The sequence below is a fragment of the Notamacropus eugenii genome, chromosome 2, assembly GCF_028372415.1.
Source record: "Notamacropus eugenii isolate mMacEug1 chromosome 2, mMacEug1.pri_v2, whole genome shotgun sequence".
Lineage (NCBI taxonomy): Eukaryota > Metazoa > Chordata > Mammalia > Diprotodontia > Macropodidae > Notamacropus > Notamacropus eugenii.
Window position 1 is genome coordinate 19,659,673 of NC_092873.1, and position 27,989 is coordinate 19,687,661.

Genomic DNA, 27,989 nt, shown 5'->3' on the forward strand with positions numbered 1-27,989 from the left:
GGGAGAATGCTACTCCTGCACTCAGGTTCCTGGTCTTTGAAGAATTAGGATGTTGTACACTTGATTATGCTTACTGCGTATTGACTTGGGCCTTTACTTTCATCTAGGAATGATCAGAATCGTGGGACTTGAAGTTGGAAGGGACCTTGGGGATCTGCTTGTCTGAGCCTCTCCCTTGACTAATGGGAGGGAGAAGTCAAGGCGGGGCTAAGCCTTCTCCAGCAGAACTCTCAGGGGAACCCACATCCTTCTAATCCTCTCTTTTCATGTTGTCTGTTCTAACTAATTTGCAAAAGTATTTTTTCATCCATCTTGTATTGGAGGTTAGTGAGAAGGCAGAACTAGGCATCTACTCTTGCAGACACAAGCCAGCGACTCCTCTAGAGTTCCCCTCTCCCTGTGCCCTGCCAGCCTCTGCCTCCAAGAGAACTTCTGCTTGCTCAGACTTGTACTGTGTTCAGAATATGATTTTAAAGTTGTACTTTCGTGGGCCCTCAAAGTTGGTTGTGCAGCCTCCAAGTGACTTAGATGTTTAAAAGTAGGCTTTTGGACTCGATGACTTCCAAGGTTTTTCACCACTCTGTGTCTCTTGCCCTGTGATCCCATAAAAGTACAAACTGAGAACTCTGAATCTTGCCACCTTAAGATCTGTACACTAGAGGGGCTGGTAATAGAAAGTTTAGAAGAAGTCGGTGACCCTGCCATGCCCAAGAGTTCTTCCTTCACAAACAGCTTGGGAACTTAGTATGTACAGGGCCTCCCGGATCAGAGAGAGCTTAGGGGCCACAAGAACACTCCCTTCCCTGTGCAATTGCAGTGTCTTTGGAGAGAACCACATCTCCATCGTAAGCACCTTTAAGTTACTTTTTGGAGCAAACATTTAATCATTCGAGATTCTCTTGACTTAGTTTGATGCCTGGCACATAGTTGGTCCTTAGTAAAGATCCTCATGTGAGGGCACCAGTCCGCTGGCAGTCACAGAGAACCAGACTGGCATTTCAGTCTCTGCTTCTCAAGAGTAACAAAATAAGCAGCGTTAAAGCTTCGCCTTGGGTCTTGGCAGCAGGGGTGGTGGGGCACCTTCTGTCATCCAAGTACCTGTTGGCTGTACAGTGGGCTCTTCCGAGGGGCCATGGGAACGGAGAGACTGTCAGCTTTGGGGCAGGATGGGAAATGTGTCATGTGATGGCAGGAAAGGGTAAGGTTGGAGAAATGAGATTGGATCAGGGTGGGAAGACCCTCAGGCAGAGACAAGATACAGACACTTTTGAGTGCGACAGCAGTGACTCCTTAGATCATTGAGTTTCATTGCTGTGATGGAGATGAGGAAACTAGGAGTTGTCAGGAAGGGCGAGCTTAGGATTCCCAGAACACTTGAACTGGAAGGGACCACAGGAGTTTACTGTACATGTCGTTTTCTAGCACAAAGGTGTGCATTGTATGTGATCTCCTCCAGGATGCGAGCTGAAGTCAGTCCACACCGGAGCCTGGGTGTTTGAGGAGGAATAGGCCCTGCTTGTCTGTGGCTGGGATTCTGGCCTAAGGTCAGGAGGGCTGGCCCTGAGTGCGAGGAGAAGCCACAAACGGCCCGGTTCAAAGTATTTTAAGACTCTTTATTGTTTTGCTTAGTAGCTGGGGAAGTAAGCAGGCAGGACGCAGCAGATCAGGCAATGGCTTACACAGTATGGGATGACATGTGTGCATGCGTGTGTTTGTGTGTGCGCGCGCGTGCGCATGTGAGACAAGGACAAATGTGGGGCAGGTTGTACACACACAGCAGAATGGGTTAAAGCCTTGTCCTTTCTCTGGCGCCTTGAAAGGCTGCCATGGAGCCCTGGGGGGCTGGCCCAGGGTTCTCCTATTGCAGTGGTGGTGGGAGGGGGCTGCTGCGCCTGCAGGAGGAGCTCTCCTCCTAGGCCAGGAGTTTCCACCAATCACCAAGCATAGAGTGGTCAGAGAACACACCCCCTCCCAGCTCTGCCGCAGAACGCCTGGGCCCTCCTGGCTTTGCTGCTCTCCCCACCGGCAGCCCCCCTTCCCCTCTCTCTGTCTTTTTCTCTCCTTTCCTCTTGCCTCTTTTCTCTTTCTCTCTTTGCTTTCTTCCCTTCTCTCCTCTTCTCTCCTCTCTCTCCCCTCTCCACTTCTTTCTGTTTCCTCTTTTTGCCTCTCACTCTCCTTCTCCCAGTCCCCCTCCCCCCCTCCCTTCTCTCTCTCTCTCTCTCTCTCTCTCTCTCTCTCTCTCTCTCTCTCTCTCTCTCTCTCTCTCTCTCTCTCTCTCTCTCTCTCTCTGCCATCTTCTGTTGCAAAGCATTTCTGGGAGCTGCATGTGAGTGACGCAGTAGCATTGTTCGCAGGCACAGGAAGCCGTGCCTGGGCTGTGCTGAAGGTCTGGGGACGGAGCACACTTGCCTGTCTGCTGCTCTTCCGGGAGCTCCTCTGGGGGCTTCTGAGGAGGCTTGCTCAGCCTAGAGGCTTTGGGGACATCTGCAGTTCAGCAGTACTTCGAAATTTCAGAGATAGAAAATCCAAGTAGCTCAGGACAACTTCTAGCTCAAACAGGCAAACAAAGGCCGGAGAAACTTGAACCAACAGTCGCTGCGGCTCCGGAGAGACGAGAACCCCAAGGTCAAGGCAGTCGGTGAAGCCTTTCAGGTTTGGGGGGGGGGCTGGAACGGGGGCCTTTGTTCGGGAAGAGGGAAGGACAGTGCTGGGGCTTTCGCCTTGTGGCATCCTTGGTGCCCAGGCTCCGTGGGAAGTGCTGTGGGAGAGTCCTGGCTTTTCCCCTGCCTGCCCTGCTGCACCCACCACCCTGAGGGCCTTTGCTGATTCACTGCTGGGCCTCCTTCCCCTCCCTTTTTTTTTTCTGGGAAAGTGTTTTGGTTTGAAGGTTTCTCAGACTATCTGGAGCTTTCAGCCTGTCCGTTCTGACCCTGTGAAGGGTGTTGGCTGCTTTGTACAGTCCTTCCCTGAAGGACTTCAGAAAGAAGCAGGGTGTGGGGGCTTGTGGGAATGGCCCCTTTGGAAGGAAATCAGCATTTCCCTCCACACCCACACATATCACCCCCATCCCTCTGTCCACACCCTCACTTGGAGGAGAACAGTTGGTCGGGTTCCCCTCCGTCCCTTAACCTAAATGCAGATCTCGGAGTGAGCAGGCGCAGTCTGTTTTGTTCAGAGTGGAAAGTCCCTGTTTGTGGACAGCTCAGCCCTGCTCAGGCAGAGGAAATGGGCAGAGCCCAGCAGCCTGTGCGGAAGGTCTCCAGAGGGAGGCCAGGCTGGGCGGGGAGAGGCGGGGGAGGGGAAGCTCACCTCCTCCCTAGCCACACATTTTGAATGAATCTTAATTTTTCACCCTGGGGACATTAAGAGCCTAGTTCTGAGCCTTGTCCCACGTGGCACCGACACCCCGCCTCCTCACCCCTGCCCAGTGTGGTGCTAACAGGAGGCCCCTGAATATGATGCCATAGCAACATGAAGTAAATAAAACACGTCCACAAATGGAATCAGTTTGGGGGAGGGTAAGAAGCATCTGGAGACTTGGCCTGGGAAATACTTGTTGGGAGCTTCCTGGGTGAGGGGTTCTGCCAGGTGCCAGCTCCGGGGGCTTTATGGCCTGGCTTAGCTGCAGCCTAGACATTGTCCTTGCTTCACGAAATCTAGAGAGTGGTTATTAAACGTGATAGGAGAGAGTTGGGAGGGAAGAAGGAAGGGAGCCCCCTCTCCTGAATGTCCGCTTGCTGCCTTTGGGCTTGTGAGGTCAGCAAAGCAAAGACCTTCTTTTACCTGCTCGGTCTCCAGACTTTTATATCTGGGTATTGATGCAGAATTTGTTTCAAACGTCTCTGAAAACATGGCACGTGTAAATCTGTCCTAGATCGCTTACAGTGATGTTGTCTCCTGAATCATTTACCCCTGAACTGGTACAGGGCGGAGGGGAGCACATAATGCTTCGGTCTGCCTTTGTTCTTTTAAAATATTGATTGCCTGTGTTCTGACCTTGAGAGCAATGGCTCTTAAAGCCAGGGGGGTCCAGGGATCCTGAGAATCCCCAAGAATCTTTCAGGGGTCCACAAGGTCAAAACTGTTTTCCTAATAATTACTAAAGTATTTTTGGATTCTATTATGGTGGATGTCAATAGAAAGAACCCATGTTAAAGCTGGTGGGCAGTGGCAGAGGGGACCTTAATCATTCTTAAGAGTATAAAGGGCTCCTGATCCCAAACAGGATGAGACCCTCCGGGGTTAGCACCCTGAAGAGTCATGGCGCTGTTGTTGGCGATAAATCCATCTTGTGCGTCATTGTCATCATCGGCAGCCACCCCCACCCCCAGCAAAGGGAGACCATGATTGGCTGCTTGATATCTCTGTAAAGGAGGGGAGTAGAAGGATCTCAGGGAGCGCCCTCCCTTAGAGGAATCCGATTGTCAATAGCTCTGGGTCCCTAGAGTTGACCAGTGCAAGGAGGAGGTGGGCAGAGAGCCCACTGTCTGCTGAGCACTGCATCAGACTGAGTTCCAGTGATGACGCTGCCTCTGGTTTTCTTCTTCTGCAGTCAGCACCCAAATAGAGGGTGAAGAATTGCCAGTGGAGTGACTCTTCTGGCCCTCAAGGTCCCTGTGTGGAGCCTTGGCCCTTGTTAATGCCGCTTGGCTTTTCTCTCCTCTTTTCTCACAGATACTACTAGAGGAGCTTGCCCATAGTGATCCCAAGTTGGCCCTCACTGGAGTCCCTATTGTACAGTGGCCCAAAAGGGACAAGGTAAGAGATTCTGTCCAACTTCAGGCTTTTCCTGGGGGGCTGCAAGAAGCTCTGCTGGTGGGGGCCAGAGCTGCTGCCTGGCAGCCCGCCCCTAGTTCTGCTCAGGTTCTATGGCTGCATTCGTGGGCCCTTATCAGGGGCTTCCCTGAGGATATTCTTTTGCTGTGCTTGAACTCAGGCCCTGGTGCACTCAGTGGCTGAGGCCCATGATTAAGATCTAAATCTGCCATTTTATATTTGCTTTTTTTTTTTTTTTTGGTCTCTTTAAGATTGTCCTTAATATTTTGATTTAGTGAGAAAGAGGAAAAGCAGTCACGAGCATGTGATGCCCATAAACAATTTGATCCTTTCAGTTGGTAGAGGCAGACAGTGCTTTACTGAAATCCTACTTGCCCATCCGATCTAAGCCTGGAGCATAATGTGTTTAAAGTGAGAATCCTTCTGCCCCTAACTGTGACCCTGAAAATAAAGCTAACATGTACATTCCAGCCACACAGTGTGAGGGGCCCACTTTTCTGATGTGCCAACACTGAACATAAAGACCCATGAGTAAAAGTCAGCAACTTCTGGAGTAGAGTCCACTGGTAAGCTAAGCAGCTTGTGGTACAATGGGTAGAGCGCTGAGCCTGGAGTCAGGAAAGATCTGAGTTCAGATCTGGCCTCAGATATTTACTAGCTATGTGACCCTGGGCAAGTCACTTCATCTGTTGCTGCCTCAGTTTCCTCACCTATAAAATGAGATTGTAATAGCACCTCCCTTCTGCAGTTATGAGGATCAAATGAGAGAGTTTTTGCAGGGGAAATGTGCTTAGCCCACTGTTAAGCATACTGTAGGTGCTATGTAAATGCCTGTTGTCTTTTCCACTATCCCAAGTTTGGCCAGTCACTTTGGGTTATTATGTCTATACTATATGTACAGTCCTCTTTTAGGAATTAGGGAATTAGAAGTTGAATATGACTTCTGCCCTTAAAAAAAACATTAACAGAATTAATACAGATGCATTAATACAGATGTATGCAGAGGTATTCCAGTCCCAACCCACCAGACCTTGGTTCACCACTGTCTTCCCGCCGTGCCTTCAGCCAGCCTCTTCTTACTGTAACCCACCGCCACCTGTCCCATATCTTATTCTTTGGAATTTTGATCAACAGTGATTTCATCTGCACCACCATCACCACCAAACCCCTGTGTTGGAGGGTGCATGGCACATGTTAAGGCTTAGATGTGAAGTATTCTGGGTATGAAAAGAATTAAGACAGTCCCAGGCTTTACTTTGTATGCATTATTTCATCGATCCTCAAAACCACTGTTCGAGGTAGGGACTTTATGCTAACTTTGGTTTACAGAGAAAGAAACTGAAGGCAGAGGAAGTTAAGGGGCAAAGTCATGACCAAATCATGCATCTTGCATCTGTCAGGGACAGGACTTGACTAGATCCAGGACTGTAGTAGATGAGGTTAGCTTTGAAAAGCTTCCAGTAGGTGAATCTCAGGGTTTTGAAGACAAAGCAGGAGGCAGTTTGGGGGAAAAAAAAAAGAAAAAAAAAATCTGAGAAAGCATCTCCTTGGTTTTTCCTTTTTGAAGAAAACTCCTGGATCCAGTTGACCTCATACTCTCTTTTCCAGCTTAAGTTCCCCACGCGGCCCAAGGTACGGGTTCCCACCATTCCTATCACAAAGCCTCACACCATGAAGCCTGCTCCTCGATTGACCCCAGTACGACCCGCTGCCTCGCCCATTGTCTCAGGAGCCCGGCGGCGGCGGGTTCGATGCCGGAAATGCAAGGCCTGTGTCCAAGGCGAGTGTGGTGTGTGCCACTACTGCAGGGACATGAAGAAGTTCGGGGGACCCGGTCGCATGAAGCAGTCGTGTGTCCTTCGCCAGTGTCTGGCAGTGAGTGTTCCACCCTGCTGTGGGGGAGGGACTTTACATCTCCAGGGTGGACATGGCGGAGGAGGTGGAGGAGAGGAGGCTTTGTCCCTTCTTGGCAATCTCTGCCAAGGGATAAAAGCTGAAAGAGAAGGCATTTGGGGTCACCTTATTCTCTCATCCCCTGTTTACCCCATTCTTGTCCCCAGGATTTGGGGGCTGTGCATGTCAGAAAGGGGTGTCGTTGACTTAGGCTTTCATCTGATGTTGAGCTGCTGCCATCCCACCCTGGCCTAGTGATTCTCCTACATCTTCCTTTTGATTTCCCCTGACCTTTTTTGTCCTTTGTAAGCTAAAGGCCAGAGGCCTTTAGGAAGCTAAGTAACTTCAGGCCTGCACTCTCCCTGATTTCTGTCTTTGCTCCTCTTTTAGCCCCGACTACCTCATTCGGTCACCTGTTCTCTCTGCGGAGAGGTGGATCAGAATGAGGAAACGCAGGACTTTGAGAAGAAGCTCATGGAATGTTGTATCTGCAATGAGATCGTTCATCCTGGCTGCCTGCAGGTAAGAAGCCCTCAATTCTTGGGAAGATGGTGCTCATTGATGTACAGGTGAGGAATAGAGGAGATCTATGGTTCACTGCACACCATCGTCGTGGGTGCTGTGATAGCCTTTTACGCTCCTTCGTCTGCATCCTGTTGGGGCCATGAATACCCTAGAGACTGAGGTCACATCCAAGGTAACTGTTTCCCCTCTTGAAATGGTGTTCCTGGTTGGAAAATGAGAACAGTTAATGTCGAGATCTGTTTCAAATGGCAGCAGAAAACTAGGGAGCCAAAATGGGACCTAACCCTTGAGTGTCCTAAGGCAAAGAATCTCAGCAGTGGAATGAATCTGCAAAAGCACTAGTCCCCTCATCAGTATCTAAACAGGAATCCCCTCTCTGACGGTCTCTGAGTGGTCACCTAGTGTCTCCTCAAGGCTTCTGGTGAAGGAGGCTCCGGGTCCAGAGACAAGCCATTTCACTTTAGAACATTTCAACAGGTTTCCCAGATGTGTCTGTCTCTCTTTATCTTCTACCCTTTGCTTCTGTGACCAGTTAAATAGGTGTCACTCCTCTTCTTCAGGCTAGACCTTCAGATACATAAAGCCCTTCTAAGTCTTGTCCCTTCCAAGGTAAATATCCCCAGCTCAGCCCTTTTGCCATTTTGGTTGACCAGCTAACAGCACTGCCCAGCTTGTCCTGTGCCCTTCCTAAATTGTATCACCCAGAATTGAATAGAGCATTCCAGTTGTGGTCCAGTCATACTCGCAGGAGGATGGCTGCTTTGGAAGTGTGTCTCCTTACCATGACCTCCAACTCCTTGAGCAGATTAAAAAACAATCAGTGGCTGATGGTGGTCAGATCTCCTGTAGAAAGCTCAGGGGCTCATTTCACTGCATCCTCATTGTTGGCTCAGCAAAAGTGAGAGTATCTTTCTTCCAGAATTTACCGGAATATTGACTTTACTGAAAATAGGGGACTTTGGGAGGGCACTCCCAGCCTTGTGGTGATTGGGAAAGGATGGTGATTGACCCCTGCCTGTGTTTGCAGATGGATGGAGAAGGGTTACTCAATGATGAGCTGCCTAATTGCTGGGAATGCCCCAAGTGCTACCAGGAGGACACCTCAGAGAAGGTGCAGGTAAGTGGCTTGTCCCCCATCCAGCCACTCCTGGATTCACCCACAGCCCAGTGTTACGGAGCACGTCCTGCACTAAGCTCTTCTGTTCCTGTGCTTGCCCCCTTGCACACCCTCATTCACGTGCTTTTCTGCAGCTGGGCTTGTTCTGGAATTAGAAGGAGCATGGTCATGGCAGGGGCTGGAGGCTCAGCTTATCTGAGGAATCCAAAGGTGCCCGCTAAGGGGAAAGGGTCACATAAGGGTGGGGCACAACCTTCAGGAATGAAACCTCCTGTCTTCTGGTGGACAGTGGCCCCCATGGGGTGTCCTTGACTTGCCAGTCCAGTGAGTTCCCATTTTGGCCATCTCCCCTCATTATGGCTGTTGCAGAATGCTACCAAGGTAGATGAGCTGTGCCATAGCCCAGAAGAGCTGTGTAGCCAGGAAGACAAACGTCCTTCCTGAGAGCTTGGGTTGGGTCTGTCCCACTGGCCTCCTAGCATGGAAGCCAAGATGGAGAAGGGCTGAGTTAGGAGGCAGCTGAGGCCAAACCTAAGTAGCCTAATTGTTAGGAGCCTTTATTATTAGAGTCCTCCTGATACATTAGGTGGGTTTCAGGCAGCTCTATTTTACTCTTGCCTTCTCCTACTTTGCAAGTGCATGTGACCAAGATGGACCCTAGCCTCTGACTACCTTGGCCTTGAGGCTGGAGGAGAGATCTTGAAGATTACCTGAGGAGCTGGGAAGTTTTGATGAGTGTGACGGGTCATCATGGTCCTGTCTGATAGTAATCCAGGAAAAGCTACAGTTCTTAAGAAGATGTGGTAGATGGGTGTACTCTTGGAATCTCTGAACCCCAGAGTCTGTCCCATTGCTTCCAGGCTCAGGCTTTGCCTTGCTCCTCAGGTTTTAACTGTGAGCAAAGCTCCCTGTAATAGCAGCTTCACTGCTCCTGCTGAGGGGGCAGATGCAGTGGAGCCCTTGAAGCCTGAAGGAGGTAAATGTCAGGCTAGTTGAAGCTGGCCCACCAGCTGCTGGCCTTGTCCTGGGGAGAAGAGGCAGGTAGCAGCTCCTCATTAGAACCAAGAGGACTCAGGGTCCTAGGGACCCAGAACATCTTCCTAAGGTCATTTTAAAGCCATGTAATGCACGTTTGAAAAGAGCAGATACTGATGGCCTTTTCTTGGGCCTGTTTTGCAGAAGCGTAAAATGGATGACAGCGATGAGGACGTGGTCCAAGCCAAAGTCCTGCGACCTCTGCGGAGCTGTGACGAGCCCCTCACACCACCCCCTCACTCGCCCACTGCCATGCTGCAGCTCATCCATGACCCAGTGTCCCCTCGAGGCATGGTGACCCGGTCCTCCCCAGGAGCTGGTCCAAGTGACCACCACAGCGCCAGCCGTGATGAGCGCTTCAAACGGCGGCAACTGCTACGGCTTCAGGCCACAGAGCGAACGATGATGCGAGAAAAGGAGAACAATCCCAGTGGCAAGAAGGAGCTCTCTGAAGTAGAGAAGGCCAAAATCCGGGGGTCCTACCTCACGGTCACATTGCAGAGGCCCACCAAAGAGCTGCACGGAACATCCATCGTGCCCAAGCTGCAGGCCATCACGGCCTCCTCCACCAACCTCCGCCATTCTCCCCGGGTGCTGGTGCAGCACTGCCCCGCGCGTGCTCCCCAGCGGGGGGACGAGGAGGGCCTGGCTGGAGATGAGGACGAGGAGGATGAGGATGAGGAGGAGGAGGACAGTGCAGAGGAGGGCGGGGCAGCCAGACTGAACGGCCGGGGTGGCTGGGCACAGGACGGGGATGAAAGCTGGATGCAGCGGGAGGTCTGGATGTCTGTCTTCCGTTACCTCAGCCGCAGAGAACTTTGTGAATGTATGCGGGTGTGCAAGACGTGGTATAAATGGTGAGCATGGAAGGGGGGAGCCAGAGAGCAGCGACTGCACTGGGGGGTGGGGCTGGGGGAGAGCTCTCCCTCCCTTTGCTTCTCCTCGGCTTTCTGGTTTCTAGTGCAGGCTTCCTGGTCTTGTTGGGAAGGATGATCCCATCTCAGGGTCAGGCCTAGAAGAGTTTAGCCAGCTCTGGCTCATTGGGTCTTTGGGTTGTCAGGGCAGGGAGAAAGGACTGAGCCTTCCTTTTGACTTTCTCCTCTCTGCTTCCTCTGTCCCCATCCTGAGTCAGGACAGATTTGTAACATTCCTGTCAGTCTCATAGCTGGAAACCTCCCTTCACCAGCACCCACTTGGATAAATTAGCTTGAGGGCAATATTCAGAGTTTCTTAATTCATAGGCTATTCACAGGAAAACATCCATGCCCATCTTGTCTGCAAAACTGAAATGGAATTAATGTCCTACCTCTTCACCAAGGCTTCCATTTCATGTTCGGTAATTCCTAGTTGGGAATGTCAGTCTTCTCACTGAGCTGCTGGGCCTCCAGATCAGGCAGACTGTTTGGTTTTCTGATTACTCGGAAGATTCTGCAGATTCTTTTCCTTTTTAGTGATCTTAACATAATAATTAGATGAGTCTAAAGGCAAAGTGATGGGGAGTCAAAGAAAGCTCCTTGTTCCCACCTCGGCAAGCCGATGCTGGTTTCTTTTCCCCACCCCCTCCAGTGACCTGTCCTTGTTTCGGAGACATTCATCGCCTGTCTCTTTGCCAGGCTTCATTACAAACAAGAGAAAGCTGTTTGACCCTCCTCTTTGCCCCCACACATGCCACGCCACTCCCTGGGGAGGCCCAGCCCAGAGCTGGGGGGGCCCTTCCCATAGCCTGGAGGCCTCCAGGACACTCCCTACAAAGGGTGTGAGCAGAAGTGACTATGGGGCACCTGTGCTCCAGGGTGTGGGGCAGGCCTACCCTTGGTAGTGCAGCCCCAGAAGGACTCCCCTCAGCCTCCAGAGGAGTAAAGCCAATGTAGGTGTCTCCCTTTACTGTGTTACTCACATGAAAAGAGACCTTCCTTACTGCTCCCTTTTCCTGGCAGCACCAGTGGTAAGAGGCACAGCAGAATGTGTGTCCTCTGCAAGGGAGCAGGGTAATAACAGATTGGGGATTGCTTATCTTCACCTTTTCTAGGTGCTGTGACAAGAGACTCTGGACAAAGATTGATTTGAGCAGGTGCAAGGCCATTGTTCCCCAGGCCCTGAGTGGCATCATCAAGAGGCAGCCAGTCAGCCTGGACCTCAGTTGGACCAACATCTCCAAAAAGCAGCTGACCTGGCTTGTCAATAGGCTTCCTGGTGAGCGGCCTGGGACCTGTCGAGATTGTCTAGGGGTCGCTGCCCTTGAGTATGAGATAGAACAGTGGAGGGAGAAGCCAGAGCCTCCACTTCCGGCATCCTCCTGCTCCTGGAGAGGTCTCTCCAGAGCCACCGTCACCTCCTGTTTGTGATGCCTCTCCCTTAGTGGGTGTCCAGCTGAGAGCTGGGGCCAAGTCCTGCACTAATGGGCCCCCTTATCTCTTGCAGGCCTAAAAGATCTCCTTCTAGCAGGCTGCTCCTGGTCTGCAGTCTCTGCTCTCAGCACCTCCAGCTGCCCCCTTCTCAGGACCCTGGACCTTCGGTGGGCTGTGGGAATCAAGGACCCTCAGATTCGAGACTTGCTGACCCCCCCGACTGATAAGCCTGGTAGGCACTGATCTCCTTGGGCTTCCAGCCCTGTAACACCCAGGAGGGGGACAGAGACCATGAGTCAGGATGCCAGTGAGGCCCAAATGTAATGGGGATGAGCGTTGAAGCAGGGTAGCCCGAAGCCCTATGGGCCATTCTCAGAACTGTGTGTTTAAAATGTATAAAGTATGTAAGATTACCAAGGAAACCCAAGGATCACAACATCTTTAAAGCAGGTTCTTGGGCCCCGGACTCCGATTCTCCTCATTAAAAGGCCTCTTGACCTAGACCAACACAGCTCAGAGATAGGTTGGATTGTAGTCCTCACAAGTAAGCTATTGTGGTGAGGGTCCTGTTGGGACAGAAGATAGCTAGGGACGTTCTGGGAAGGCTTTCTGCTGGAAGTGGGTACATGGGGAGGATTTGGGCACGCCCTGGTAACAGTGCCTGCACTGGTGCTTGTGGCTCAGGGCTCTAGGGTTCCTCCAAACTGGAACAGATGAGTGAAGTCCCTCGTGTTTCCACAGGTCAGGACAATCGCAGCAAGCTCCGAAACATGACTGATTTTCGGCTGGCCGGCCTGGACATCACTGATGCCACCCTCCGCCTCATCATCCGCCACATGCCGCTTCTGTCTCGACTCGACCTCAGTCACTGCAGCCACCTTACAGATCAGTCATCCAATCTGCTAACAGCCGTCGGCTCTTCCACACGCAATTCCCTCACAGAAATCAATATGGCAGGTATGACTGAGTGGCCTGGTCACCTTTGGGCTTCCCCTGACTCAAGTACCCACAGAGCTGGCATATGTGCTAGAGGCTCGTAGGCCAGTGTTCCTCACTGAGTTAGTACTTCTGGGCAGTAAAGAGGCAGGGGCCTGTTGGGAGGAAACGGGAGAGTGTGTGATGGAGGCATCTTTGGCTCAGCTCAGTGGCAGCTGTGGAAGGCTGTGGAAGACCGTGGCGGGCAGGGCTGCCCTCATAGAGCCTCTCTTTGTCCATAGGTTGCAATAAGTTGACAGACCAGTCCCTGTTGTATCTCCGGCGCATCTCTAACGTCACCTTGATTGACCTTCGAGGCTGCAAGCAGATCACCCGGAAGGCCTGTGAGCATTTCATCTCAGACCTGTCCATCAACAGCCTCTACTGCCTGTCTGATGAGAAGTTGATCCAGAAAATCAGCTAAAGCCCACTCAGCCCCAGACTGAACAGGAAACAGAAACCCCCCCCTCTTCCCACTCCCCACTGTGGAGAGCTGCTCCCCCTATTCTGCACGGGCTTCGAGGCCAGCCTCCCACTCCCCACCGTGGAGAGCTGCTCCCCCCATTCGGCACTCCCTCTGCTCTCCCATTCTTGTCCCCTTCCAGCACAGCAGGATCAGGGCAGAGAGGGTGTTCCTGCTGCACGGTCCTTTTCTGACCGAGCACAGGGATGACCCACCTGATCCCTTCTGTCCTTTCTCCTCTCCCTCATTCCTTCCCTCCCTCTGTTGAAAAAGGGATAGGAAAAAAATCACAGGAGGTGCTGTTGAGGTGCTCACTTGGAGACCAAGCTCATAGTTGGGGGTGCTGTGCCGCCCCCTGCCCCACCTAGGCCACCCTCTCCCCTCCTTCCATCTCTCAGCAGGGCCTGGGCCGAGCATTGTCCCTGGGAAGGAAGCAGCTTGCACTGCTGCAGAGAGGGGCCCTGCCTCAGTGGCTAGACTTTCCCTGGGGTGTTGAGTGATGTGTCTCCTCCGTCAGGCTCTGCCCGGCTCGTGCAGATGGTGGCACTGGCCACAGGAAGGCCAGACCCTGCAATCACACTGGTGCTGTTGAATTTCCAGAAACCTCCTCCATGTCTGTCCCCACCCTCTGCAGCTTGACACTGTCCAAGGCTCATAACTCAACAAACACCGTCTCCCTGTACTTTGCCCCAAGTCCACGTCACATTGCTGTGCACTTAATCGGCTGCTGCCCTGTGGACATGCCAGGGCTGCCTCTGTTGAGAGCCCCAAGCAGCCATGTTAGGGCTGGGGGGTGGCGGGGAGGACTCCTGGGCCCAGCTCCAACCACATGATCCCCCTGCTGAAGCCCCTCTCCTCTTCTTCCCCTCTTCCCCCAAGATTCTTTTTTCTCTCTTTTTCTGAAGAGGGCTTTCCCTGGGTGTATGTGCTTGGAGGGAGCTTGTGGCTTCCACAGAGCTGGGTGGGGTGGGGGGTGGGGGGAGGATGAGGACCAGGCCGGGTCCCTGCTCTTCCAACGGCCTGTGAGGGTCTTGTCTTTGTGTATAGTCTGGTGACTCAATCCTTGTTCTTTGACTTAGAGAAATACTACGCTTTGGCTCTCCCCCTGCACAGCCGCTAGGTACCTGCCCTCAGCCTAGACCCCCAGACCAGGGGCAGGGAGGAAGGGGGTGGTCTGCATGTGCCTGTTTGTGTAGGCTTTGGGGAGGGCTGGGGTTAGTGTGTGCTCCCTCCCTGCTGCACCCCGTCAGCTGCCCCCCATTCTTTTGCATTGAGCAGACCGGTCCAAAGATCCTCTCTAGGGCAGCAGAGAGCTTTTTGCACTTTAAAAAGAAAGAAAAAAGGTCGTGGTTTCTTTTTGGGTCAATATGGAAGTGAGAGAGGTGCTCACAGCAGCTGCCTGTGGCAAGAGCTTATAAATGTTATACGCAAATTTGCACTCTGCTCCCCAATCTGTAAGGATGTTGATAGCACAACCTTCTCCCCTCTTCTTTCCCACCTACCCTTCAGTTCCCTTTCTAGACCGGTCCGGGCTTTCCTCTTCACTGAAGCCCTGCATGGGGGAGGGACAAGGCGCCCAGCCCAGCGGCCCAAGCCAGATGCCAACTGCTCCCTTGCTCTTTCCAAAGCAGTGGGGGCAGAGGGGACTCCGTGGTGGCCACTTACCCCAGCTTTGACTCCTGGCCTGGACTTAAATTTCCGGAAAGAAAAATGAGTCTGGGGAGGGAGCAGGGTAGGAGATGGCAGCTGGGGGGGGGGGGGGGTGACTTCTGGCAAATGTGCTCTTGATCCGGGCTGCACCTTTCAGGTGATGTGCTCCCTTCAGCCCTGCCCCCCCAGGCCCTGGCCCTCCAGCCTGGGCCCAATGCAGAGGGAACGTCAGGGACTTGATTCCAGAGTGCCTCCGTAGGGGAACTTCTCTGTAAAGAGCCCTGGGTATTGAGCAAAAACCTTTATTCTTAATATTATTATTGCTAATGACCTATAATTGGAAGCTTCCTGCCTTTTTTGGTTGCTCCTGTGGAAAATACTGAAAAGAAGACTTAGTGTTTGTTTGTTTTTTGCCTTTTTTGTAAAAGGGGAGGTGGAGAGACCCCTTCACAGCAGGGATTGTGCCGGGAGAGTGCCTCTGACTTTGGGACCTTTGAACCTGAAGAGAAATTTCCAAGCCCATTGGGGATTTTTCATTTTCAGCTTGGAAAAATGGAAGCATTTTTCCCGGGCACAGAAATGGGAGCAGGCAAGCCACAGCAGACGGCCCCAGCTTCCCCTGCTGGGCTTTGCTTTCGTTTTCGAGGAGAAGGGAAGGGACGGTGGCTTTTAGAGGGGATGGGGTCACTCCCTTCGGCGCTGGTGGTGGCAGTTCTTGAGTTCCTGCATTGGGGCCAGGGAGGAAGAAAGGAGGCTTCTGTTGCAGCGTTTGCAGCTGCTCCTAGACACAGCCTCCCCAGGGAAGTCCACGCCCTGAGACAGCAGGGAGAGGCTCCCGGCCTCCTGCCTCCACCTTTCGGAGCACGGGGGTGAAAACCACAAAGGAAAGGAAGAAAAATTCTATATATATATATACATATATATATATAATATAAAATCACTTGGTGATTAAAAATAACTGCTCCATAAATAAAACTCCTAAAGTCACTATGTTTAAAGGGTTCGGTTGTGCTTTTTGTTTCCCGGAGAAATATTGTAAATATCTATTTTTTGTTGCTGATTTAGAGTCAATCTCCGATGTTGTGCTAAAAATTTAAATTAAATGTAAGCATTAAAGGGGATAAGAAGACAGTCTTTGGCATCTCCATGAACACCTTGGGGTTCTTGAGGGGAGGAAGGAGAGCTGTTAGCTGGGCCTGGCCTCCCTTCCAAGTCCTCCACCCTTGGTTTTAGAGAAGAGCAAGGCCATTTTTGCTCTTGGTATTATAGGGATGGGAAATATTTGTGTAATAAATTTTAAGACGGAAAGAACTCTAATGGGACATTTTTATTTAGGTAAGGGTTCTCGGAGGGTAGAGGGTATTTGGGGCTTTTTTGTTTGTTCGTTTGTTTGGGGGATTGAATAAAAGAACAGTTTTTCAAATTCTGCCTGTCATGGTGTATGCATGCGGAGGTCAGGGACAGGAGAGAATGTGGCTGCTGTACAGGAGGAAAGTCAATCTACCCGCAAAGCTCGGAACTGGACCGTGTGGCCACGCCCATCTACGCAACCGGCCTTTCCGATGACCGAGGCAAAGTCCAGCACCTGGACCTAGGCCGAGGTCGGGACCTCTGAGGATGCTGGTATTGTGCCAGATATGCTCGGTGCCACCACCCCCACCCCTGCCCTACTCAGGCCGTCAGCAGTGTTCTGGACACTGCGCTCTGGGGTTTCGTTCTTCAGTCGTGCTCCTACTGTCTTGGGAGGTCAGCAGGTTGACCTGAGTGTCCCTGATTGCTTGGCATTGCTCATCAGCTCCTAAGCCACCGAATCCTGGGTCTCTCCAGGTTATTCTGTTCCAGAATGCACTTGTTCTAGAATCCTAGAAAGGAATTCTCAAATTAAGTGGTAGACACCCCAAGGTTGTCTCCAGAAGAGGAAACTGAGGCATGAAAGGGATTTTGCTCAGGTTTTCTTCCTCAGCCCAGTGTGCCTTCCCCGAGGGGTACTAGGTTTAGTGGGGCTGTAAAGTGGTGGCCACATCTGCATGTTGATAAAAAAATTTAAGACAAGTGGGGAGCTAAAGAGAAGGGTGGAGCTCCAGGGAGAATGATTCTGGGAAAATGAGAAAGCCCAAATAGAATCTTCCAGGAGGGAGGGAAACTCTTTTGAAGGTCCCTGGATGGGGTTCACTACTGTCTTACTATGTCATGGTAATGACCAGTTTTGTTTAGCAGAACTGCAAGGCATCTCCCTCAGGACTGGCTTCCCCCAACTCCCACCTGTCCCAAGGGAGGAAGGGATGGAAGAGTTGTCTGGAGGGAGAGGCAGATGCCTGACCTGTCTAGGGGAAGTGTGATTCCCTGGTTTGAGGGGAAAGCGAGCAGCACAACGTAGCTGATTCTGGTATGAGCAGGGATGGGGAGGGAGGAGAGGCAGGTTCTCCTTCATCCTCCTGCCACCCATTGCAAATCCCCAGCCTCTAGGACCTAGGCTAGAAGGAAACATCTGCTCCAGGTGCACGCCTAGGCCTGGCCAGCCGCAATGAAGTGAAGCCAAGCCCGGCTGCCAGCCTGCGCCAGCTCTGCTGACGTCAGCCTCCCCCCTCCACATACTGCGACAAGAGCCGCAGCCCTGCCGCAGCGCCTGGCAGCCCCCAGCCCATCAGGAAGCTGGGGGGCAGCCTCACGAGGCCCGCCCCCGAGATGAGCATTGCAGCTGTACTCCTCCCAGGGTGAGCTCTGCAAACCGGTCACAAGTCAGAGAGAGAAGTAAAGGAGATGGAGACAGGAAGGAAGGGGGGTTGAGGGGGAGGGGCAGAGAAAAAACCAAGCTAGAAAATCAAATTATGGGGCCCCTTGGGTCACTTACCTCCACTGACACCCACAGCCTTGGCCTCCAGGAGATGGGGGTATGGCCTGAGGACCCTTACTTGTGGGGGTTGGAGGTGGGGGAGCAGGGCACAACTTGTTCCTGGTCCTCTAGGAGCTAGAGCAGGGCAGCTCCCTCTACCTGCCCCCCCAGAGGGCAGAACTGATAGCTAAGATCCAGGCAAGAAAAGCTCTGTGAGAGCCACTTTCAAGGAGAGTGGGCTTGGTACAGGCCAGGTGACCATCAGCTCCCAGGCAGGGTCAGAATTGCAAGCCGGGGCATCTGACCCACGGGCAGCGCACTCCCTACTGTCACTGGCCAGGTTGGCGGGCGAGAGTGTGGCCCCGGGGGAGGAGGGGGGCCGAAGACCAGTCGAACCAGATCAAGGGAAGCTGGTCACCAGATCAGACCAGCTCTGGGAGACCCCTCGTGTCCCAGCCACAGAGGGGCTGTGAGCAGTCCTGCCTACCTCCCGGGATGCCTGCGCACTGATCAGTTGTTGGAGCACTCTGAACCTGGTAGTTGGCAGATACAGAGTTGAGTGCACTTGATCGGGGGCTTTCCTGGTCTTTGTGCCATCCAGCCTGTTAACGGGACACCTAACAGATGACGGTGGTCTCCTGTAACTGGTTCACTGTTGATCTCTAGGTATCTTCCACTGACCCCCTTGTGGCGAGATTTTCTTACCATACTGTGGGGATGCTTTGTGGCCACTGGAGGGGAACAGGGGTAGGGCTCCCATCTGTCCCCCTGGAGAGATGCCCATGGTACCTTAAGAGCGTGTTTGCCAGGGGCTGGAGCCTCCCCTAAGATGGTTGGCTAACTCTTGTCATAGGAACCACCCCTTTGTGCCTATCTGCTAAACAGGCAAATAGCTTTTTGCCTGTTAGTCAATTTTTTCTGCATTCTGGGGGAGGGAGAAGCTTCTGCTTCAGCACAGACTCTACCTGCTAGAACCTGGTGATGGCTGCGTTGGGGCAAGAAGAGGGGAATTGCGTGCGCTCACCCACAGCCTGAGCACAGGTACACAGGTGTACACAAGTACACTTTCCCAGCCGGAAAGATGGCAGCAGCCACAGCAATGGTGGCATTCTTGCAGAAACACAGGGCAAAACCAGGAGGGAAAATCAGAAGCGTGATCATTTCATGACATCTTGATGAACTAACAAGGGAGAAATACCCCAAAGCCCTAGTGTCCAGAGTAGAAAGTCCCCAGGTGCTTTTCACTTCCTCTCCTACTCCCCACAGGGGCTCCTCCAAACCTTCTCATCCCTCCTCAAACTTTCCATGGCTCCCCTCCCTCACCCCCCACTGCCAACCTTGCCTCATATTTTATCCAACCAAGCCATGTACTTCCTGGGGGCTCCCTCCCCACCCCCTATATCACTTTGATGCCTTTTCTCACCTCTGTCTCTGATGACATGGCCTTACTCCTTACCAAGGCTACCCTCTACTTGCCCAAACAATCCCTTCTCCAGCAGATTGCTCCCCTCTGTCACCCCCATCCCAATCTCTCTTTGACCACTGGCTTTCTCCCTACTGCCTACACACATGCCCATGGCCACCCCATCCACAAAAAACCCTACCTTGATCCTTCCATCCTCTGCAACTATTGTCCTACATCTCTTCTGCCCTTTGTGGCTAAATACCTAGGAAGGAGAGGAAAGAGGAAAGCATTGACTAAGCAGCTACCATGTGCCAGGCACAGTGCTGAGAGCCTTATAAACCTCAACACCCCCAGGAAGTAACTACTATTATGGCTCCCATTTTACAGTTGAGGAAACGAAGGCAGATAGCCTGTAAAATGCCTTGCCTGGGTTCACTAGTATCAAGTCTTCCTGACCCCACGTCACAGTGTCCCATCTAGCTAGAAGGCCATCTACAGTAAGTCCCTTCAGTTCCCCCGGGTCTCCCCAATTCCCAACTCCCAACACACATCCCTGGCATCATCATTCAACCCAAAGTGCTTTCTCCAGAGTTACTCACAGCCTCTTCACTGCCAAATTTAATGGCCTTTTCTCAGTTCTCCACCACTGTGACCTCTCTGCTCACTTCTCTTTTCACTCGGTTTTCCCAACATCCCTCTCTCCTGGCTCTCCTCCTACCTACCTGAACGTTCCTTCTCAGCCTCCTTTGCTGGCCTTTCATCCAAGGTTCACCTTCTACCTATGAGTGTCCCACAGGGCGCTCTTCTCTTCTCCCTTCATACTACCTCACTGGGGGTGGGAGGGGGAGAGGGGAGAGGTCTCATCAACTCCTATGTATTTAATGATCATCTCTATGCTGACAACAGGAACATCTACTCACCCAACCCTAAACCCTCTGCTGACCCAGTTTGGCATCTCCAGCTGCCTCCTGGCCCTCTCAAACTCAACATGTCCAAAACTGAGCTGCGCCTTTCCCCACTTTCCAAATTTCCTAATTACTTTGAAAGTACTGCTTTCTTCCCAGGCCTCCAAATTCAAGACCTTGATGTCTCACATACCGAGCTCCCCACCCCCCCCCCATCCAATCTGGGTTGCAAAGACCTAATGATTTTACGTTCCTCCCATTTCTCAGATATGCCCCTTTTTCTCCTCTGACACTGTCACCCCCACTGCAAGCCCTCATCTCCTGGCCTATGGCGATGACCCTCTGGGGGTCAGCTTGCCTTCAGGCTTTCCGCCTCTACTCTGCTGCTCTGGTCACTTTCCTTGAAGTGTAGGTGTGACCATCTCAGCCTGCCCCACTCCACCTCCACTCAATAACCTTCAGTGACTCCAGAGTCAGATGGAAAGTCCTCTACTTGGTGTTCCAAGCCCTTTCTCATCTCTTCCACCACTCCCCACAAACTCCTGTATCTCAGGATTACCTTGTCATTCCCTGAACAACACACTCCATCCCCTGGCTCCAGACATTTTCCTCATCTCTGCCTCCTGGCTTCCCTGGCTTCCTTCACAAAATCCTACCTCCTATGGGAAGCTTTTCCCAATCCTCTTGCAACACTTGTACCTTCCTGAAGTCAGGAAGACTGGAGTTCAAATCCAGCATCTCACACTTAGTACCATATGAAGTCACTTTACCTCTGTCTGCCTCAGTTTCTTCAACTTTAAAAAGGGAATAATGACACCACATACCTCCCAGGGTTGTTGTGAGGATCAGATGAGATCATAAGTGTAAAGCGTTTAGTCCAATGCCTGCACACAGTAGGCAGTATATAAATGTTAGCTGTTGTTGGTGGTTCACTCATTTCAGTCCTATCCGACTCTTCATGACCCCATTGGGGCATTTTCCTGGCAGATACTGGAAGGGTTCGCCATTTTCTTCTCCAGCCCATTTGACAGATGAGGAAACTGAGGCAAACAGGGTAAAGTGACTTGCGTCATACAGCCAGCCAACGTCTGAGACTGAATTTGAACCCTGGAAGAGGAGTCTTCCTGACCCCAGGCTCCCCTCCTCCTGGTCCCAAATGCTATCAGAAGTATTATTTTTCAGTTGATTCCTTTCTGTCTATCCTGTATAGCTTGTTTGCGCCTGGTGGTTTGCATTAGCCTTAAGCCTGTGAGCTCCTTGAGGGTAGAGACTTTCTTCTGCCTTTGTTTGTATCCAAAGGCAGCTGGTCGTATAGTGGACAGAATTCTGGGCCTAGAGTTACAAAGACCTGAATTCAGATCTGGCCTCATGACCCTGAACAAGTCACCTCACCTCCATCTGCCTCAGTTTCCTCAACTGTAAAATGAGGATATTAGCAGCATCTCCCTGACGGAACTGTTGTGAAAATCAGATGAGATAAGAAAGCACTCAGCACAGCGTCTGGCCCGCAGAAGGTGCTTACTAAACATCTCTTGACTGACTGGCTTTTGAAGGAGAAATACACTATAACAAAGTGTGAACTGGCAGGATGGAACCATCTCCACCTCTGTTGTAACAGCTGCTCGCTGTCCTTAGTAGGAGACCTGCACTTTGGACTATTGCAAAACTAGTTGGTCACTTCCCCTTGTCTCCTAGCCTGGAACAAGGAATGTTTTCTTGTATTTGCTGTCGACTTGCTGTTCAGTCATGTCTGACTCTTGGTGACCTCACGTGGGATTTTCTTGGCTGAGATACTAGAATGGTTTGCCATTTCTTTCTTCAACTCCTTTGACAGATGAGCAAACTGAGGCAAAGAGGGTGAAGTGACTTGCCCAGGACCACTCAGCTAGGAAGTGTCTAAGGCTGGATTTGAACTTACTAAGAGGAGTCTTCCTGACTCCAGACCAGCATTCTATGCACTAAGCCACCTAGCTGCCAATGCATTCTAAACACACCCCTTTTCTCCCTTAGATGATTCCCCTTTCTTCTCTACCCCTCCCTCTCCTGTGAAATGCTTTTCTTATCCATCTTAATTTGTTATAGAATGCTGCTGATTGGCTGTGGCCTCTAAGTGATGCATACTGTCTACCAAATCTATACTCTCTAAAGCTAAAGCTACTATCAGTGGGAGCAGGCTTCCTCAGTTTGGCCTCCTATCTTTGACCCTTCCTCATCGAATCTCACCTGATGGCTAGACATCTCCCAAGAGCTCACATGTCTTTCAGTCAAGAGAATTCCTCAACATCCCTCTGACCATCCCCACAAACAGGTACCCAGCATTTCCGGGGCATCTTCTCAGGGTTTCAAGGACAAAGTCACTCGATACTTGTGTCCTTTGGGAACAATGAACTTCCTGGCTTAATCTAGACATATGGTGGCTGATCTCCAAAAGGGCTTAGTACTTTGAAATGATAAGGCCTTACTGGCCACCAGATAGAAAGAGCTGAGGATTCAATGGATATTTAAAAGGAAATGAATATATTCTCCATGCCCTATATCTTTCCAATATAGATTGTGTGAGGACTATCTCAAACTGCTTCCCATTGGGTGTGATGGTGGGGGTGGGGGGAATAGGACAGATTGCTCAGCAGCCATAAGTACAGGACATCCAAAGCATATGTACTACCAAGGTGACCCTGAGCAGGGGGTTGGGTGCGGTGTTGACCTCTTCTTATGGTTTTTTCCTGATCTTAGGTGAACTAGTCCCAACATGGATATTTCTAGGTTTGGAGGTGGTCCTTTGAGTTAAAGAGGTCTGGAGGTCCTGGGTGCTTTGTGTTGGAGCCAACTAGTGACCTGGGGAGGAGTCCCCAGTAATTAGTCCAGTGGCCTTGAAGAAGACAGCCACCAAGGAGATACAGATGCAAGCCTGGCCCCCTTAAACAAAAGATGCTACTGAGAATTGTTTGGACAGTACAGAATTGAGGTGAAATATAAAATACCTAATTAGCAATCCTGCCAGCTGCTTCATGTTCCAATGAGTTTAAGAATCAGTTCCTATAATCACATACACACACGCACACGCACACACACACACACACACAGTTAAAAGTTATTTCTAAATTTTGTTTTAAGTCTTTCTGTCAATGTACATTGGGAGCCCCACCTCCCCTTCCTTTTTTTTTTTTTTTTAGCATTTCTTTTGTTTGTAAGAAAGAAATACCTTTCCCATAACTGATTTGCATCGTACATTTTACTTCCCACTTTGGGAAAATCTAGATATGAGCCAAAACTGAAGTGTGAGAAAGAGAACCTAACCCTTTGAGTCCTTTGAGGGCAGACTCTCTCCTGGACTGAATTTGGTTGAGACCTTGTTCATGGCAGAGAGGTCACTTAGTGGAGAAAGGAGTGGATACCGCAGTAATTTTTTCAAGTTAAATGAGATATCCTGATCACAGACTCTTCTGGGCAATGCCAGACATGGCTGGGGTGGGAGTCACCCCTTGGGTTACCTCATGGTCCAGAGTTGCCTTTCTGGATGACGATCTCTTACGTCTCTCAGCAGGATCCAGCCCCATACAAAGGAGAGAATCACTGATGTGGCCCCTGTCATTGAAAGACTAAAGCCAAACCATGGCTAGAAGGGAGGAGCAGAAGAGGTGGCCTGTGAATCATGTCAGCAGTGGAGGCCCAGTGGTAAAGGGGACTGTTGATTCAGCAACTACAAAAAAGATTTCCCTTCCCAGAGAGTCCAAGCCCTTAGATGATCTCTGGGGGATTAAAGAAGTAGGTAGTCACTACCTGTCAGAGCTACTGCCAAGGCTTTCTTTACCCTCTGAATCCTTGGCATCTGTAGCACATTCTGTGAGTGGGATGAAAGAAAACTGACCTACCCCTTGGGCATTTATTACATTAAGACTTGGATAGGAACTAGGACTTTTGTTACACACATCTGGAGAAAGCTAGTATAGCCTGGACATGGCATCCTAATCCTAACCCTTGGTGCCCACATCTAGAGAAAGAGAGGGTAGCTTGGCCATGGCACCCTAATGCAAACCTTTACTTCTCTCCCTCTGGGCTAGTTCACTCACCTCCAACCTTGTCTCACTCTGGTAGGTCTGGCCATGGCTGTGACCACATGGCCACTGCTCACTCACCCAGCATCGGAGGGGTTACCCTGGGATAGAGGAGACACATCTCTACTATTCCCCATTGCAGCCCCTCAGGCTACCCCACCAACACTGTGCTTTCCATTTAGAGAAAATGAGTCATAATTATACTATTAACACTTAAACTTGAAACAGTTACAAAAAGATAAGACAAAAGGAAGATTTATCCATTAGAAAGCAAAAGCAGAAATGATCATTAATCAATTAATCAAACAACATTAAGTCCCAGTGATGTGCCAGGAAAGTACAAAGGATGAAATTATCTCCACTCACAGCGAACTTCTGTTCCATTGGAGGGAGATAACAAAAACACATGAAATCCATCTGGCATAAATGGCAAATTAATAAATACAAATCTATCCAAAGCAGGTTAGCATAAGGAAGTCTGGGAGTGAGGACTTTGGGAGTTTGGGGAATCAGGAAAGATTTCACACAAAAGATGATGTCTGAGCTACGTTATAAGAGATGGAAGTTGTGGGAAAGCCATTGCAAGGACATGAAGACAGGAGATGGCGGGTCATGAGGGTCGAACAGAGGAAAGGTCAGTTTGGTTGGGTCACAAAGCACAGGAGGTAGATTAATGTCAAATGAGGCTGGAAAGGTAGGTTGCGTCCAGATTAGATGGAGCAGTTATCAAACACTTACTGTGTGCCAGGCACTCTGTACATTATGGAGGGCTTTATAAACCAAACACAGCGACATTTATATTTTATCGTCAAGGCCAAAGATCACGTAATTAGGGTGATCACGTGGTTTCTTGTACTTAAGGAAAATTATTTTGGCAACAGTATGTAAGAAGGCTTTGAGTGGGGCAAAGACCAGAGGCCGGGAGGCTAGTTAAGAGGCTGTTGTGACAATCTAGGCAAGGCGTGATAAAAACCTGAGCTAAAGTGGGAGCTGTATGAGTGGAGAGAAGGGATTGCATGAGAAAGATGTGTAAGTAGAAAAAGTGATGTAGCATTTTCAGGGATAGATGAATCGAGGGAGGGTGATGAGACAAGTAAGTACAATACTGAGGTTATAATCTCAGAAGGATATTGGTGCCTTCAACAAAAATTGGGATGTTTGGAAGAAGGGAAATATAACATTTACTCAACAGAAGGCAAACATCACAGCCCACTCCTAATGCATTTCCCCACCAATGTGCTCTTGTAGCACCCAGCTACCTTTCACAGAGTGCTGAGAAAGTGTTATACTTTTTTGGTAACATCAAGCTGGGGGCATAACCATGAGCTATTCATGCGTTTCAGAATTGCCCTTCCAAAGGCAAAATTACTATGAAGCTGGGCCTTTTAAAATGTTCCTCATCACACATGAGCCTAATGTAGTGACCCCTAGAGTTATATCGATCACCAATTATCTCTTCAACAGCATCTAATCAATTTAATACTTCCTCAATATCATTGATACCAGTGATTAGCATTCCATAATCATTTAACCAATTAACATCAATTAGCTTTTTTTTTTTTTAACAAAAGGAAGATTTACTGAGAATATAAAGCAATAACAGAAGTAGAAACATTTCCAGGTTAGCAGGCTCTTCTGAAGTAACACCTTAGTAACTGGGGAGAATTGGCTCAAATCCAAAGTTGGTACAGAGCATTCACTTGACCCAAGTTTATTTCCAAACACAGCTTAGCCCACAGGTGAGTGGATCCCAATGGACCATCTTGGATCTGCTGATAAACTGTTGTCAAACTTTGCTCTTCACCTGGTGTGGCTGGCCAGAAACTCAGGCGTCCTTCAAAACTCTGCTGCAGTGGTCCTTCCTGATCCCCCAGATGCCATGCCTCCCTTCAAAATCATCTAACATTTATTTGTATGTATATTGTGTATACACTTCTACATAGGGACAAAGTATATGCTATCATGTGTTCATGTGTTTTTCCCTTATAGAATGTAAACTTCTTAAAGGTGAACCTTTTCATCTTTGACTTAGCACATAGTAGGCACTTAATGAATGCTTATCTATTAACTGGTTGCTAGATGATCACTAAGATCCCCTTCGTAATCCTAAATTCTTCCCTTCTCTGGGTCTCAGTTTCCCCATGTGTAAAATGAGGGAAGTGACCTAGATATCTCCAAAGAATCTTCCAAATTTCAAATATGCAATACTGCAGTTGAAAACCAGAAGCCAGTAATTCTCTTCCCCCATCCCAGGAAAACTTGTGAAGTCTCAAATAAAGGACTCAGTGACACTGGGATTTATGATTTTGCATACCACCCTTTCTTATTTGGTTAGTTTTTGCTGATACTAAGCATAGAATTTTATAGATAAAATGAAAGGAAGGATAAGTTCACTGTACATACACTTCAGGAAAAAAACAAAACCAAACCCTGGGGAAAGGCTATATAGGATGTCTCCCGAATTAATGCCTGACTAATTTACTGAAATTGTTTAAAAGCAGTAAAAAAAAATCCTTAGATAAAGAGGATCTGCGTGCTGGAGTCTGGTGAGGCTTTCACAAAGCCTTTTTTAGCATGATTTGGGCAGCCAAAGATGGATGACAAGTTTGAGACACTACAGTGGGGTATGCATGAGCTACTGAGGTAGAGATAGGGACAAAGGGTCCCCTTTTAGCTGTAAACACCTCTCCCATCTGTCTCCTGCCTCCCAAACACATGCCTTCTCACCTCCCCCAACCCCCCTTACACACACACACACACACACACACACACACACACACACACACACACACACGCGTGCACGCACACACACACGCACACACACACACAACCTGACTTAGAGAAAATACCCTCCAGGGAAATCTCCAGCTGAGCAGTTAAAACAGCCATTCCGAAACTCTTCTGTCTCAGGACCTCTCTACACACTTGAAAATTACTGAGGCGCTCAAAGAAATTTTGTTCATATGGGTTATATTTATCAATATTCACCATATTTGAAATTAAACCTGCTAATTTTTTATATTTCTATACTTTACATATTTAATTAAAATTATATAATTTAATTATATATTTAATATAGGATTTAATTAATATAATTTAATATATAAACATTTTATATATTAATAATTATATAATAATTTCGTTTAATTATATATTTAATTTAATTGTCATTTTACAATAACAGTAGTAAACTCATTACATGTGAACATATTTTGAAGAAAAATAACCTTATTTTCCAAAGCAAAATAAAATTTAGTGAGAAGAGTGACCTTGTTTTACATACTTTTATGCAAACCTCTTTAAAGTGTGGCTCAGGAGAAGACAGCTGGATTCTCCTGTTTGCTTCAGGCTGACGTATATGAAAAAAATCCAGCCTCACACACATACATGGATGGAAATAGGAGAAGTGTTTTAATCAGCAAATAGTGTTTTGGTTTACGATGAAAATAGTTCTGGCCTCACAGGTCCCATGAAAGGGTCCCAAGGACCCCCTGAATCGGGGTTAGAGACCTCCCTCAGGGATCTTCAAGAACCACCAGCCTAAACTATCTTCTTCCAACGTCTTTTACCATGGAAATCTGCCCCACCTTTTGGAGCAGAGGCTCTGGGACCCTTCACCCAACCCCAACTCAACCGATTCCCACAGCCAGGTGGGGAATTCGGAGGACAGCTAATACTCCTTTCCTCAGGGTTCAAGGGCCAAGAGGTAATTGGTTAGACTCTCTATAGCTCATAAGCCTCTCTCTGGTATGCTTTCTCAATTGTAATCAATTGATGAAAATTAGTCAGCCATCGCTAATTAGCTTTTAGAAATAAGTATTTACTAAGGTATGACAACAAACAGTTGGTACAAAATCTTATACCAACAGCCTGGGACAAATGGCCCCAGAAGTAGGGGCTGATTGATCCCTCCGAGCCCACTCTTACATGTCAGAGGCAGGTGGGAAGGCTGCCAGGGGGTTGGGAATGACTCCACCACGACCTCACCAGCCTAGTGCACCTCTAACTG

General features: G+C 49.7%; 1 protein-coding gene and 1 long non-coding RNA gene across 4 annotated transcripts in view; one reads left to right on the plus strand and one right to left on the minus strand.

Moving 5' to 3' along the window:
- The window catches only part of KDM2A (lysine demethylase 2A), a 97,315-nt gene extending 81,110 nt beyond the window's left edge, over positions 1–16,205 (plus strand). Inside the window, exons 1-10 of one of the 3 annotated variants that reach the window (XM_072639246.1) lie at positions 1,990–2,652; positions 4,675–4,758; positions 6,385–6,651; positions 7,060–7,191; positions 8,222–8,311; positions 9,491–10,203; positions 11,376–11,539; positions 11,768–11,926; positions 12,436–12,651; positions 12,912–16,205. In XM_072639246.1, coding sequence (XP_072495347.1) covers positions 6,448–6,651; positions 7,060–7,191; positions 8,222–8,311; positions 9,491–10,203; positions 11,376–11,539; positions 11,768–11,926; positions 12,436–12,651; positions 12,912–13,093 — 1,860 coding nt within the window. In that variant the 5' untranslated portion in view covers positions 1,990–2,652; positions 4,675–4,758; positions 6,385–6,447 and the 3' untranslated portion in view covers positions 13,094–16,205. Of the gene's footprint in view, positions 1–1,989; positions 2,653–4,674; positions 4,759–6,384; positions 6,652–7,059; positions 7,192–8,221; positions 8,312–9,490; positions 10,204–11,375; positions 11,540–11,767; positions 11,927–12,435; positions 12,652–12,911 lie in introns of those variants that run through there. The other 2 variants (XM_072639245.1, XM_072639244.1) reach the window with 2 other exon arrangements.
- Positions 16,091–18,413, minus strand: LOC140524621 (uncharacterized). Its single transcript, XR_011973782.1, has 2 exons — positions 17,634–18,413; positions 16,091–16,644 (listed from the first exon to the last, which is right to left on the minus strand). It is a non-coding gene; the product is annotated as an uncharacterized lncRNA (long non-coding RNA).
- Between the last annotated feature and the right edge of the window lie 9,576 nt (positions 18,414–27,989).